Genomic DNA, 16,644 nt, shown 5'->3' with positions numbered 1-16,644 from the left:
ACATTTTTATGCTTAAATTGCACGTTCTGTTCTGTTCACTATTTTATTGGCTTTTTTTTTTGGAAAGATCACAAGTCAGTCCTAATAGCTTCCTAATTGTTACTCTTAGGATAGGTAGTAGCGGCTTAATGACTCAACTCTACTTTAAGGAATATTTTGAAGTAGAACTAGACAAGTCTCATAATGTTTTAACATAAATAATAGGCGGTAATGATGTACCTTCGACAACGAAATAATAGGTAGGTACCAAGTTCTCGTAAGTTCTATCCTGTTAACCATTTATTTCCTACATTGGCAAAGAGAATATCGACAATGTCCAGTAATGAATCAAGCGCCTTTATTAGCTTGTGTTGTTACGAATGTATTCAGAATTGTTAGGGTGAGTTAACAGGAGAGCAAGTCGAGCGTGTAGCACCGCCCTAGACATAGGTATTGTCAAGTCGAGGTCGCGAAAGTGGGCCGTCGAATGTTCTCACGGAATGAGGTTACAGATGCATAAGTACATAAAGTATACGGAAAGCCTATTATTCATGACACTAGCTTACAGTTTTGATCTCTGTTGTTATTCTTAAATAGCTAAAACACATGTCTTATTGGCGCTCAATTCGTGTAGACGGTAACCGCAGGTACAGAGTTTCAGTGAATAAAATGTAAATTTAGGCACATCAGGGCAGCCGGCAGTGTCAAATGAGAGTCATAATTATTGATAGGAGAGTAGGTATGTTTTGTAGAGGTGAAACACGAACAATAAAGATTGTTCTTGTTCCTTACAAACCGAAATTCTTCAAAAAGTTGCAGAATTCACTTGTCTAATAGATTAGGGACGTAACTAGGTAGATAATTAATTCTTTTATTTTGTTGTGTAATAACAGCATTAAATAATAATCTTGCAAAACTTCAAAAGTAGCTTGTTACGTATGACACAACAACGCATTAGAAGCTTCGGATAATTCGTTAGAGCAAAATGTTATAGGAAATGTACGTCTCATTTCCTAAGTACGAATTCAATCAGGTTAATTAATACCAGGAACCTACGTGATTAGTAATATAGTTAAAATGCAATAAACGGAGTATAATCCCGTTAACCCGCGCTAAGAGGTATTTGATTAACCCTCCAACGATTCGATCTATTTGATCCCAATGTTTTCTCTTTTAAATTCGACGGACCAAATAGTTAGGTGAGGTGAAATCCAAGAGGAATTGGGTCATTTTCGAGTTCAAACGGTTGATTTGGTAGATATGAGATTTTACGTAGATATTACCTATAGCATTACGAATGAACGAAATTTTTTAAATTTTCTTTTGGGAAATACCTACTTCTTAGACGCCTTGGAGTGCCATTTATGATTTAACATTTGCCTTGAGTGATATGGGAATATTTTTATAAAATTATATGTATACAGGTATTCTGCTGAATCTTTAATATTATTAGAATATAATTTTAAAAACATGTCTTAAACTTCTTTCTGTACTCTGTATGTATAGATTACATATTATATATATTGCTACAAATGCTCCAGCGTAATCTCCAGATGTGATTATATTATGTGTCTTTTTATCGAGAAAAACTCAAAATATCGAATCGGACGAACTGACTACAAAAATGACAAATAGCGCAAAAATTTCTCCGACAGTTTATACGAAATGAAACTCCAAATTGCTCTTACAAGTTAACAATTTTATCACTTTTCTGGATAGATTGGCTGTTACAAAGAATAATGGTTCCAAAGTAATATTTTGAACTGAAAATTTTATTACATTTACTCAATTTTACTCACAGTTTATAATTAATATCTACCAACCCAACAGTTACTTACAGTTGCTTTAACTTCTTTTAAAAAATATTACCCTCGTAGATTCGATTTAAAAGTGGTTCGTATTTGAAATGTATACAATTGAGCTATTAATTCTTCTCTCTCACAGCGTATATACAAGGCTATTTACCCAGCAGCGGTGTAATCACACGCCTCGCTGGCATCTCTCTGACCGGAAACGCTCTGCCTCCACTATCTACAAGTTTCAGACGCAGCCTTACATTTAACAACTGTTTTTCTAGAGAACTGCGAGACAAATTAGATGCCATTTCATTGTAGCTATTTGAAACAGCGCTTTGCCGCGTTAGAACATTGCGTTTTGTTTGGTTCAATTTAGTTTTGTTATACGTTATTTTAATAAAGGATGTTTAATAGATAACCTTAATGAATGCGATTAAATTTTATTCTACCTGTTGATAGTTGCACTTGTTTACGTTTTGATATATTAAGATAAATTCTAAAGCTAGAAATGACGTATTTTATAAGTACCTAGTCTTCAGAAATATTAAACAATTTTTGTAGTGCTGGTGTTATTTCTTTGTATTTACAATAGTACCACGATTGTACCCACTTTTAAGTTTAAATACAGTGGCTTTTTCCTACTCTGCTATCATATAAAACTTCTTTTCTGTTATTCATTGACAGGACATAATACAATACGTGACAATAACCATAGTTTAGAGAAAAGTCAAATAAAAATTATGTTTAGTTTTTAATCAGACATTTGTTTATAAGGTAATGTTGGATTAAGCTTTGCTACGATGAACAATTTAAAACCGAGAGCCTCCATATCTGAAGAAATGTTTCCTTTAATGTGTCATCCTTCCAGTGACTATCGACACTCTGATGATATTAATATAACCCGAGAGGTGTTTAGAAATAAGACCACTGCAGTTGAAGTTATTGTGAAACAAGTGGCTAATAAAAATAAAAAGTGTTCCATGCCAGAAAATACTACAAGTAATGCTAAGGCTGGCGAACTTTACGCAGAGATAGAAATTCTAAAGAATGAGTTACATAAAGCAAACACTAATTTAGACGAGACCAAGAAATGTTTCAACATAGTTTTGTGCGAAGTAAAAAAACAATTAGAAGCCGCTAATCAAAGAGAATTCAAAAGACAAACAAAGAATCTGCTTTTGCAATTAGAGAAAGAAAAACTGAAGGCCTTATTGGATTCAAAGTCAAACTTGGTGAGGAAGCTCAAGAAAGAATTGTTAAGTATGAGACGGATACTGAAATTCGTTATAAAGGGAATGCATTGCATTCCAGACTTATTTGTAGACGCTTTTGATGAATACTCTGAATTTGAAAAAGATCTACAGCGACGAAGTGCATCTGAAAAAAACACTAATGGCTTCGAGAGTCTCACTCTTGATAGCATATTGTCGAGTAAAATCTGAATAATATTTTTAAAATGATAATATTTTATGTAACGTGTATTGATTGTTGTTATGTATGTCATTTTTAGTTATTGTATTTCAGTTTAATAAATAATATACTAAAAACAAATGTATAGTTCAATCTGTAGTGTAATAAGCATAGTCATATATTTTTTAAGTTCAATTGTAGAATATTATACTGCGGCAAAAGTTATATGATATTTTTTGAAAGGATTCCCTGATAATTGGTTCTCTTGAGACGAAGGAAATCAATCCGGCGATGCAAGTGGTGGATACCCGGGCGGTGCATACCCGGCACGGTAACCGGGTCACGTTGTGACCGGGTCACGCGGTCAAAGCACACCCCGGTCACCCGCCGAAGGAGGCCCCGCCCTCACTGACTCATTAAACCATTCACAAATCGAGCTTATCTGTTATTTACAATACATTTCGCGAAAAACGAGAATCGAAAAAGCATTTCACGTTGGAAAAGCGCCAATGGATGTCTGAAAAGATAAATACATTCAAAGAATACGATGTTGTGATCACCGTTTGTGATCTCGGAGAGTAATGGTTGAAGTGCTTGTCTTATTGGATTTGCTTTTAAACAGTGGAGTGCCTGCAATAACTGGCTGCCAGTTCAAGTGGCGGAGAGTTAACGAGTTTTTGTTATTATCACGTGTATGTTATGTCCATTTTGCACGTGGATTTGTTGGCCTTTTGTCAATATATGAATAAAAAATTATCGTAATTGAAATGTCACTTCTAAACTGACGATGAAGCAAAACAGTTTATTAAATACTAGTGGTCCGCCCCGGCTTCGCCCGTGGTACATATTTCGCAATAAAAGGTAGCCTATGTCCTTTCTCGGGTATCAAAATATCTCCATACCAAATTTCATGCAAATAGGTTCAGTAGTTTAGGAGTGATTGAGTAACAGACAGACAGACAGAGTTACTTTCGCATTTATAATATTAGTATGTATTAAATAACAAAAGAATATTTTGTTGCATAGTATGTACCTACTTATAAATACTGAGTTTCTATAGCCTTTGTGTAAAGGCTTTCCTTGCTTTGGTTGCAACTTGCAAGCCGGCATGTTTGATGCTAAGCAATTTCACATAAAGTTAAATAAATTGTTTAGTTTCTCATAAATTTATAGTTTATTTTCTAAAACGATTTCCACAATTTCACTTTTAAGATTTATCAGGGAACTTAAATATATTTTTTTAGATAGTTGAAGGCGTCAGGCGATAAAGTGTATTTTCCTTGACCTTGTGGAAACTCAGAATTACGAAAGTTGCTTTTTGTACTATTGAACCCTAAAAGCATTTCTGACTTAATTATGAAATATATATTATCGACATGCCATAACTATCGCATAAACATAATATGTAAATTGATGAATGATGTTTTTACGGCTGTTTTTGTTATAATAGTAAGTTGTTTCGTGATCAATCAAGTAAACTTCGTTCTATTAACATTGATATTATATTATTCAACTCGATATTTGTGTATTATATTAAACGCAAAATGATATACTTTCATATCTCGTATTTAACAAAATAACAGATGGAAATGTGTAGAAAACAAGTAAATTCGAGGAAATGAGATGTAAGATATAATATTGTTCAATAAATTGTTTGAACTTCCTTGAATTTATCGTAGTACCTGCTCTGCTCTACATCCTTACAGTAGCAAATAATCTATATAAAAAACTAAAGAGTTTGTTTTCATTTCATATTAATTGTTTAAACGAGTTCATACTGTAATTGAAAATTTATGTTGAAACTGTAGGCACACAACGACGTTATAGAAAAATAGAACACAATATTTATCCCTTATAGAGTAGAGTCACAGTATTACAAAAAACTGTCGTAGAGCGGTAGTTATAAACAATGACACCTTAAATTATAAGAACTATAAAATGTAGTATCAGCAAAACTACATAGAAAATGAAATAAATAATAAGCAGCACATTAACATTAATCTAATACTATTTAAATCATTATAATCTAAATCCAAACAAATTTAAACAAAAAACTACTCTACAAAATAAAGATAAAACATTTTTATATACCTACTTACCAAAAGTGTGAAAAGCTATACACCGTTATCGAATTCTCGCGCATCGAGTGCATCCAATACGATATCGTATAAGTGTTGCATATTTCATGGACTCCTATATGAACTGGTTTATTACAGGTCCTGAAAACTCGGGACGTCTTCGGAAAGCGCCGCTCGTCCCAGTCGGTCCCTAGCTCTCGCGTGATGCACACGTCTCAACCTTCCACTCTCCACATGTGAACTTTCACTTGTAGTGTTGTGACTGTGTGCACTACTACCAAACTGCCTATAAGACTTTAGTGTAACAATATGGGTTTTTACGAAACAGCCAGGCGAAGACTCTAGGCCAATCACCGGTTCGTAACTAGATGTTAGTAAGACTTTCAACTAGGCGCAAAAATATTTCGGTACTTACATTTTGACTCTAGAATGTTTGCGAAATTAATTTTATTTATTTTAATACTGAGGAATAATATGAAGATTATAAATATTTATTTATTAATTCTGATATTTTTTTTCAGTTTAATGACTTCCACTTTTTTTATAAATTTGAATAATATAATAACTGATAGTTATAATTAATATAAACAAATGTAATTTATGTGATCTTAATATAGGTACACATAGCTAATTTAGTTTTAATAATTGTCATTATTTTCATTTATATTTTTCGAATACAAAACAGTATTTTTGTTTTATATATTAAAATAGTTATTTCAGTAAGTGTTCATAAATTAACATAATCCTTAAATATATTTAACCTAGCATATTTTAAAGTATAAGTATTTTATAGAAAAAAAAAATTGAAAATGACAGAACTAAAAATTTTATTAAAAATTTCGTGAATATTTAAATATTTAAAGCTGAATTTATTTGTCTGTGTAATACAATTATTAAAAAGATATCAAATACTACCTAGATAGTATGTAGTTATAACAAAAAATATTATAAACCAATTTTAGAACCAATTAAATATTGTAATCGATAAGGTTACTAGGTACTTTGTTTCTGTTTAATTTTTATATTATACTAGTGGCCCGCCCCGGCTTCGCCCGTGGTACATATTTCGCAATAAAAGGTAGCCTATGTCCTTTCTCGGGTATCAAAATATCTCCATACCAAATTTCATGCAAATTGGTTCAGTAATTTAGGCGTGATTGAGTAACAGACAGACAGACAGAGTTACTTTCGCATTTATAATATTAGTATGGATTATTTTCAATTTATCAGCCTAGTAAATAAGCACACTCATTTATAATATATAACAAGTCATCGTACAGCAAAGAAAAAAACAAAAATAAAGGAAAAATTACAAAATACTTACGTAGATACTAGATATCCTTCTTACATTAAATAACGTATAGTAACTTTATACTGTAAATTGACTAGTAGGTACCTAAGTGGCTTGAAACGAGAAAAATTGAAGGTTTAGGTACTAACTTATGCTATTATCAGCTCGTTTCTCTACATGCATCATATATTTTATATAACGCTAAAATGTGGTCATAAATAAGTATCGACTGAAATTGCTGTACCAACTTAATACTGAAATTCTTTCTCTCTTAATTGGAAGACACGTACTTACTACCCTTAGGTTTTAACTCTCAGACCGTGTTGGGATTAATTTATGGATTACTAAACAATAAATGTATTTAAAAAAGAACTTACAATTGCTAATATAGGCACAACAAAATGCCCAATATAAGTTAACCTCGTTGAGATTGATCGCCGCAACCGAAATTTGATCAGAACATTATAACACCAAGTTGCAGATTTAACGATGTAATAGAATATTATACACAAGCGATAAATTGTAGAACCCATGTTAAATAGATGCTTACAATAAGTCCAGACAATGTAATTTATCGGAGTAAAATATTCTCACACAAAAGAAATGAACAATTTTGTGTTGTTTCTTTCAGACAGTCGTAGAATGTCTGTGAATGTACAGACTGTAGTCTAGAAACTCTTTTTAACTTTTCTATTTATACGACGCAGATAATATAATTTTTCTATCCCTACTAAGGTTTAAGTATTATACGAAAGTCTATCTCTTTGTTACGTTTTCACGCTTAATCTACTGAAACTGATCTTGGTGAGATTTAGAATAAATAGAGATAGACTAGACTTTGAAAAACTTTATAAAGCTAAAGCTACTTTTTGTCAATAAAACAAAACTGTTCCGTAGTTCATCACGGTATATTATTGTATATATCTAATCTTGTTCAAGGGTATCAAAGATAGTCATCAAGTAATCTTCTTATATATAAAAATGAATCGCAAAATGTGTTGGTAAGCGCATAACTCGAGAACGGCTGAACCGATTTCGATAATTCTTTTTTTATTATATTCCTTGAAGTACGAGGATGGTTCTTATGTAGAGAAAACGTAAATGTTATGTACCACGGGCGAAGCCGGGGCGGACCGCTAGTACTATTATAAAGGCGAAAGTTTGTAAGTATGGATGTATGGATGTATGGATGTTTGTTACTCTTTCACGTAAAAACTACTGAACCGATTACAATGAAACATATAGCACACATATAGAGGGTAACTTGGATTAACACATAGGATAGGTTTTATCCCGGAAATCCCACGGGAACGGGAACTATGCGGGTTTTCCTTTGAAAACGCGGGCGAAGCCGCGGGCGGAAATCTAGTTATAACATAAAACATGATTCATATCTAAAACCACGTAAGATTCCACTTATTACCTCAGAATTAAGTATTCAGCCCTTTGCTACCGTAAGAATCCAATTATAATCTTAAAACAAAAAACTACCCGCTATTAAAATGAATCCCCTGAAATCTCCGATACAATAGGAGCGAGTCCCCAGAACGATTTGCATATATTATTTCCATTGTATTTTTAAGTGAGTCCGTAGCAATTTCGTAGCACGCAGTTATCGTCCCAGTTACCCTGCAGGGAAAATAAATAGTAGCGGAATTGAAGCTGACTTTTGACATGGAAAACTTGTATTCAAAACAATGATTGACAGCGGGAAAATTTAGATCATGGCCGCTACAAATGGGTGTGCTGTGAGTCGTGACTTACATTTTTACAGACACTTTATTGTTCTTGTGCAAAGGGAATAAGGGCGATTACTGTTGTAAATTTTCAGTTATGAAACGGATACAGAGTCGGATAGTTGAATATTTTAATTAATATTTCGCATATGATAAGAGACTTGTGAATAATTCGATATTAAAGTGTAAATATAGGTATTTTTATTATGAGTTTTATTAATAACTATAGCTGCGCTCCGCGGTTTTACACGCATGGCTCCGCTCCTGTTGGTCTTAGCGTAATGATATATAGCCTATAGCCTTTCTCGATAAATGGGCTATCTAACACCGAAAGAATTTTTCAAATCGGACCAGTAGTTCCTAAGATTAGCGCGTTCAAACAAACAAACTCTTCAGCTTTATAATATTAGTAAAGATTAAAATATTCTAATTTTGTTTCAGAGGCTGGTAACTGTACGGAGCAAAGATCATAATGTTTTCCTTATGTCGCCGATACAAAGATGAACACGGTAAGTGGTACATTTGTACAATTAGAATATAATATAGACCTTTCAAATATTAACTTAATTTCAGATTATGAGAATTATATCAAGTTAAACTTTTATGCTGAAAAATATGTACGCGAAAAACACTGAGAGGCATGTACTTATAACCACTATTACACCCGTAGTCCGGGACTCAACCGATGAGACCGTAACTCTTTACTTTCCAACTTATAATGTAGAACTAGAAAGTTCTATCTTGGTAGAGAATTTATGTCAAATTCAATTTTATTATTTACATTGAAATAACAATGTAAACCAAAAGTGGTACAAATAATATGAGTAACAAAAGGATACGTCACAGCTGTTGCTGACAGAACGTGACAATATCTAACTGTGCTGGGCATTCAGTTATCCCTCGGCCTCTATTTTCAGTGAAATTCGAGATTGCGAGGGATCTTAATATGAATTTATAACAGAAACAAATCTTATAAGTAATTAACGTTTATTCATCGTGTATATAAAAAAATATAACATTGCACTGATTCAAAGTTCTTTTTCATTTTACAAGCCATTGTTCTTGACCTTTGTAGCCTTGACAATATGACGGGGAGAATATGCGCTGATGTTTAGCCGTGAAATCATGAAGCGGCTCTTAAGGGCCCTCCGGCGTTATCGAGGCTGAAAATATCCATGTGGAATTGTATAAAAATACTCATGAAATAATAAACAGGTCGACAATAAAGTTCACAGTTATAGAAATCGCCTTTGACGAATATGCTTTGTTGACATAACAAATCAAGAGCGCGTTGTAAGTCCCTTTATTCCTTGTTTATTCCAGAATAACTTCTAAATGCCTATAGATTATAGAATTTGATGTATGGGAATCTTCAGCTATCTGTCTCAGGCTGTTACGGAATAGTTTATATTACCTTCGGGTCTTCTGCTTTTAAATTATTATCAGCATTTTATAATACCTACGCCTAATTATGCCTCTCTTCTGTATCATAAATTTCATTCATAATTTTCGTGAAATTTGCCAAAATTAAGTCTTGTCGTTTATCCTAATATACTATGAAATAAAAACGCAATGCAGAAACTGGAAAAGGATGTCATGAAAATCGGTCGAGCCAAGCGAGTTACAAATGATCATTTAAACCCGAGTTTTCTTCTTTTATGAGTAGCCTCAGCTATTAATCCATACTAATATTATAAATGCGAAAGTAACTCTGTCTGTCTATCTGTTACTCAATCACGCCTTAACTACTGAACCAATTTGCATGAAATTTGGTATAGAGATATTTTGATACCCGAGAAAGGACATATGATAGGTTTTATCCCGGAAATCCTACGGGAACGGGTTTTTTTTGAAAACGCGGGCGAAGCCGCGGGCGGAAAGCTAGCTAGTATTTAATAAATACATATTTTCCATAATATTTTTCTTACAAGATACTTGATACGGCTCGAGTCGTTGTTATCTGTGCTACCAAACAGAACTAACAATACACAACTCATATTATCAAGTTTAATTCGGAAAGTTAGACTCGCAACTTGCGGATTGTATGGTGCATAGAACCTGTGATAGAACTTTCTACGTACTCGTTAATTGAATATTGAATGCTTCAAATTACAATATTATTAGAATTATGTGATTTGGGGAATAATAAGACACACATAAATCTCTACCTACTGACAATACCAATTCGCGAATAACAGCCAGTACAACATTTATAATAAAAAACATTGCGATATCTATGTAACACGGATTAATGTTTACCGGATTAATAAAATAAAATTTTAAATCCGCGTTATTATCAAGCTAAATGAAGCAAAATAAGGGCTTGAGGCCCGTATCTTTTTCCAGTTCTCTCCTTTTTGGTGTGTAATACCTACATTTTTAAAAAAAGTTGTTCGATATTTTGATCAAATGACCATCGGAAAATTCCCTAAGCTTTTCATCAAGTGTAGTTTAGTCAGTAAAATATAAGGCAAATAAAATTGCGATTAAATATTTTGCAGCAATCGTGGTAAAAAAAGGAAATGTTCAAACTTCTCTAAGCGAATTTTACACAGGAATTTTACCATACATGAATATTTCAATCGTAATATTATATCATCAAATTAACCCTTGTTATATAACAAGTTTATTAAAGCAAAACTAAATACCAACACTAATTGCTATACAAAGCATTTTCTCGTTTATGTTATAGTGTCACGTGTACAAAACGAGAAATAGAATATTTGAAATCTATACTATCTATACTAATCTATACTAATATTATAAAGAGCAAAGGTTTGTATGTATGTATGTATGTATGTATGATTTTCACGCAAAAACTACTGGACCGATTTTGATGAAATTTGGCACAGATAATCTTTAGACCCGGAGAAAGAACATAGGCTACCTTTTATTGCCAAATATGTAGGTACCACGGGCGAAGCCGGGGCGGACCGCTAGTATTTTATAAATGTATGCGTTTATAGTGCGTATGAATTATGATAATTAATTAATCAGCAGGAATATTTATCGTGCTTCGGAAAGCGTTATACCTTTTTCACTACATAGTCAAACGCGCTTGTAGTTTTTCAATTCCCTTTTTATCCCGCCGGATTAGGGAGTGAAGGTGCTTCGAGGTTTAGTGAAGATTTGTGCATTATACTATCTCTTTACAGAGCCTTCTCTTAAAATATATTTAATATGTTATTCAGTTGAAATTGATGCTCTAAATACCTCGATGATGAGAATGATTATGAATATATGTATGTACCTATATTGTATAGGTAATAATTCCCTAAATGTTTAAAATGAAATATTATGATATTTCATTTTGCTTGTGGTTGATTGGATTTTATTTCATTTGTGGTAGAATCACAAAAATTGTAATTTAAAAGCGCACAGAAAACCGATCTTGCTTATAAAGGAAATTGATCGGAAATTAATTTCTGGCTCATAATATGTAGGTACTATTTCACGTCCACAAAGAGACAATCATTTTATGGTATTCTAAGATGTATCAAAATATATGTGTACATAATAAATTCACTAGTTTGTTTATTTTGAACTCAATTAACGAATTTTGAGAACATTTTTCACTTCCTTAAGTAGAACTAAATTAAAGCTAATAGTTAGATACATATTTCCACAAAAGTCGTCGGTCGTCAATAAGTACCTACCTGTAAGATAAAATTACGTATGTAAAGAAAGAAAGAAAACACACTTATTGGTACAATTAACATATAAATACAGTTATTATAACAATAAAATGATTAAAATTAACTATACAGTACAAAATGGATATACCTATCCACTCAGTGCTTGTGTATGTTGGCTTTGAATCTCTCGAAAATGATGGAAGTGAATATTATATAATATATATATAATGTAGTTTATCTCTTTATTTAAGTGAGATTAAAGTACCATACAGAAATATGAAATAAGTATATTATTCGTATGAGAACAATCGATGTTGTTTATCGACAAAATATCCGATTTGTGCTGTTTATTGCCTGAATTCAATAAACGACGCTTACGATCGACATCTGTTCTCAAAAGCAATTAGTGTTAATTCCAATCTTATTTATTAGAAAAGTTGTTATAGAATAAGTCATCCGTGGCAAAAACAAAGGATTTTGTGAAGTTGGGCCGCTTTGATAAAAAGGGGATGATTAAAAGATTGCTGCTAACTGGTCCAGTTATTTAACCCTTAATTAATTAATACCTACCTACTATTTAGCGTAGTTTGAATATTACCTACCTATGTAGTTACATTTCAAAAGTTTTAGTGTATCTACCATTTAGGAATTTTTTTTAAATAGATACCCCACCCGTCCACTTATATAAGACATTATTACATAAGTAAGTAAAATCAATCCAAATACCTATCTATGTTATACAAGTTAAACCTATTTATTCTATATTATGAACAAAGATGTCAGATACAAGGCATCTTTCTGAAATATAATAATAGTATGTATAACATAAAGTAATATCTACTGAATATACCACACTTTTACGGATTCACCCAATTTGCCCGATTGCGTTACCAACATAACATGACTAGCTTTTTTCAATATAGCAATTTTTGTAATTATATCAGCGAGGCGAGTTTAATAATTTTGTATAATTTACATAATGGTTCTAGTAGTCTCTAAGCTGGATTTTTAAATAGTTTTAAGAAGTGATTTTTTTTAAATATCTGGCAAAATACACATGACTGACTTAATTTCCTGTGGCCCCTATGTGGGACAGAGGGCGTCCAAAATACACATGAATGTACATATTATGTGCATAAATTTTCTTTGTATAATTTATGTATAATTAATGAATTTCAAATTATTTGATTCAAATAAATATAATATTCAGACTTGGTCTTAATAATAAGACTTTCTTAGTATGAAATATCTTTTATCCGATTCACTACTATTGGTCTCTAATTATTAAGCATCGATTTTATAGCCCTGTTGACCCTTGAATATAAGTTTGTTCGAATATCACATTCGACCCTACATTATAATGAAAAGAGACACAACCCAGGAGTAACTCGATTCTCTTTAGGGTTGCCAACATTCCGACTTAAATGTCATTCCTTGTGAAACCAAAAATATTATTATAAAGGTTATTTTATTCATATTATCTCTTGAGGAGTATTTATTATGATAACATCGCCTTTAAAAAATGGTTAATCAAGAATTAACTGAATAGTTTGTAACACCCCTGTATAAATCTCATGTGAAACAGACCTTTTCCATGTGTGTTTTGTATATGTAGTAGGCCTGTATCAAGTAAGCTTTGAAGAACTTACTGAATGGGCCTTTAGGTATAGGTACTATGGACTGACGCTTTTGAAAGTCCGATATCTTACAAACATTATTGATCTAATAACTATAGAACGAGCTTATAAATCTATATGAGTGTTATATAAAACAATAAGGAATGAAGAAGAAAATAAACCTTTTATGTTAAGTGTTAATTGAAGCGTCTGCAAGTGGTAATAGGCGGTGGTAGCGCTTAGGTACCATCAGGAGACCAACCATCTCCTTTTCCGACTATGACATAAAAAAACAATTTATAGTATATGTATATGTATTTTCCAATTTCCAATTGACAACCTTTGCGTAAAACTATGGACTTTAGTGCTCTCTAATTTCAATTATACCAACGTTATGTTCCTACTGTTCCAGTTGAACTAACGAAGCAAAATGATACTGTATTTTATCAGCCGTGAAAACGTAACAAACAGGCTGAAAGATAAATTAACAGTTCTGTCTTAACTAATATAATATTTGAATCAATTGGATAAAATGTTTGAACAATAATTTCCAAATTCAATGATAATAAAAAAATACAAAACTGCCATTCCTGTTTTTGTCGTCGTTTCAATAATTTTTGTCCGTATTAAAAGTTATTTAATCATGAATACTAACCCTGTACAGTTATGAAGTTCCCTCAGAGGGCCACCGGAGTGGGTTTAATAGCGGTTTTTAGCACTCGTGAGGACATGCGAGGTAATAACTTTTTATGAATTTGTGTGTTCTAGGGAAAATTTTACCAAGTTGACGGAATATTTGAAGGTGTATGCGAAAATCAGGTGGAATTTTGGTACTTTTTTGTTGAAACAAGCTGTATTTGATAAAATTAAGGAGGATTAAATAGCAAGGCATTTCGCTTTACATCGCAACATTACGAGAAAAGTTTATTTAAAAATAAGCAACTTAAAAATAAACGTACGCACTGCTATTACAATTAAAAGTAGTTCATTTTAAATTGCCATATCATTCACACGAAGCTGAGCATGAAACGTTAGTGAAACCTCCATGAGCATTAGTAATAGTATCTAGCCACTTTAAACTAAGTGCTATGAAACTAAACATCCAATCAGCTGTGTAGCAAATGATATCAGGGGAAGGTGTGCGAGGGGCGCGGGGTGCGGGCGGTGGCCATTCATAAAACTGAAGCCGATCGATATGGGGTGTCTCAACCGACTCCTGAAGCCGACATCTTCGCCTGTCTCCGCACCATCGCTGGCTCAACTCAGTTACTCCCGCCAAGACGCTAGTCGTAAAGAGCAATGAATGAGGAAGTAAATTGAACGGGCGTTGAACACTCCGAATATTTTGGGCGTCGGACCTATATAGAAATAGTTATTTGGAAAACCAATGTTGGATTTGTTGCTCATATAGTTCATATGTATGGAGGAGTATTTTTTTGGCGAAAATCCTTCCAAATAGGATCAGATATTTCATTACGAAAAGGCCGAGTCTGGCTAGACTAAAATAATATTTGACCTATCATATTTACGTTAGGTTAGGTATAGATAGCTATATTATTTACTTGGTAATCTTGTATAGATTTTATATGATACTAGCGGTCCGCCCCGGCTTCGCCCGTGGTACATATTTCGCAATAAAAGGTAGCCTATGTTCTTTCTCAGGGTCTAAAGATTATCTGTGCCAAATTTCATCAAAATCGGTCCTGTAGTTTATACGTGAAAAACCATACATACATACAAACCTTTCCTCTTTATAATATTAGTATAGATATAGATTAAAATATTGCATGTTAATTAATTATTTAACTATGCCCAGCTACTTAGCTCTGCGGCCCAAACAGAGGTCTAAGAACAGATAGATTATTTTAACAATTAAAATATCTGCAAATCTTGTGCGAAGCTAGTTACTAAATAATTCACTAAATAAGGTACTTACTTATTCATTTAAATTCCTATTTTATAATATTATATTTAATGGTGTTACAAATTTAAAAGTTGTAAAGATATAAACTGTTCTCTTAAAATATAAAGGAATTGTGAATTTAACATTTAGCAGTGTCTGCAAAGACCGTAGATAAATTTATATATCTGTAACAATATTCTTATTCTGATTTCCTGGTTAATGAGGTCTTATTCAAGGCAGGACCATAGTGCGTGCAAACTAGGTCCCGGAAACCTGCACAAAATTGACTTCGATTTCATAGCTTTACATAAACAGGGATTTCTCAGAATATCGCTAGGTTTATTCGGCGTCTATTTTGTAAAGGATGTTGGTATTGAAATCGCTTCGAATTGAATCATTTAATTTTTATCGGGTGGATTTTATATCAACAGATATACCTAGAACAGTCACATAAATAAACACTTTAACAATGAACAATTAAGAATACACAAATGAATACATGAAAAAATTAAACGGAGAAATAAAACAAAAAAATAAAAATTATTTCAAAACGGGCGCAACTCAGCGTTGAGTTTCGAACAACCGGCGCTCGTCTTCCGTTGGGACCTCTTTGGACGCAGCGCGAAGGAAAAACGGTTTTCGCTTGACTTACAAAAAATAAACAGACCTACATTATACACATTACATTTAACTACCGCCATTTGAAGTAAAATTGTAAATTAAAAACTGCAAAACGTTTTAATATTTATATCAAATTGTTTTGCAAGATAACACTGGAATAAGTTATCAGAAAGAAGCCTTACGACTTATTTGCGCAGGCTGAAATAAATACATAACAGAATAGATTTATGTGACGTATCGCATGAAAATTGTTCTGTCTACTGAGTGTTTTCGGAAAGTTCGACAGAACTGTCGTTATAATAAGATTATGGTAGCGTCACGACGCCGTCGCACCAGCCGGAGCCGACGACTCTTTATCAGGATAAATTGCCGAAAGGATAAAGCATATCACAAAGGGCCTGGAATGGAATCGGCGATGCGATATTAATGGACTTAGTTTTAAAGTTCTTTTTCATTTGAACATTTTTTCGTTTACGTTTTTATGCAAAATTTTGGGAATTGATTGCTCATTACTGATTAGTGATTATAATATTTGCCTAATGAAAAGACTTATATCTGTCCACAGCCTTTTATTATTAT

At 32.7% G+C, this 16,644-nt stretch overlaps 1 protein-coding gene across 1 annotated transcript in view; it reads left to right on the top strand.

Annotated features, from left to right (window-relative positions):
* Window positions 1-5,421: 5,421 nt before the first annotated feature.
* The window catches only part of LOC149480270 (uncharacterized), a 52,525-nt gene continuing 41,302 nt past the window's right edge, over window positions 5,422-16,644 (top strand). The window contains exons 1-2 of the mRNA XM_089706655.1: window positions 5,422-5,619; window positions 8,732-8,799. Of these exons, the coding sequence (XP_089562781.1) occupies window positions 8,763-8,799 (37 nt within the window). The 5' untranslated portion in view covers window positions 5,422-5,619; window positions 8,732-8,762. The remainder of the gene's footprint in view (window positions 5,620-8,731; window positions 8,800-16,644) is intronic.

Source organism: Colias philodice, chromosome 18 (assembly GCF_061535455.1).
Source record: "Colias philodice isolate Cphi_HAF_F1 chromosome 18, ilColPhil1 Martin Lab GWU primary, whole genome shotgun sequence".
Taxonomy (NCBI): Eukaryota; Metazoa; Arthropoda; class Insecta; order Lepidoptera; family Pieridae; genus Colias; species Colias philodice.
The sequence above is the reverse complement of the archived record's forward strand: the minus strand, read 5'-3'. Positions and strand labels throughout refer to the sequence as shown.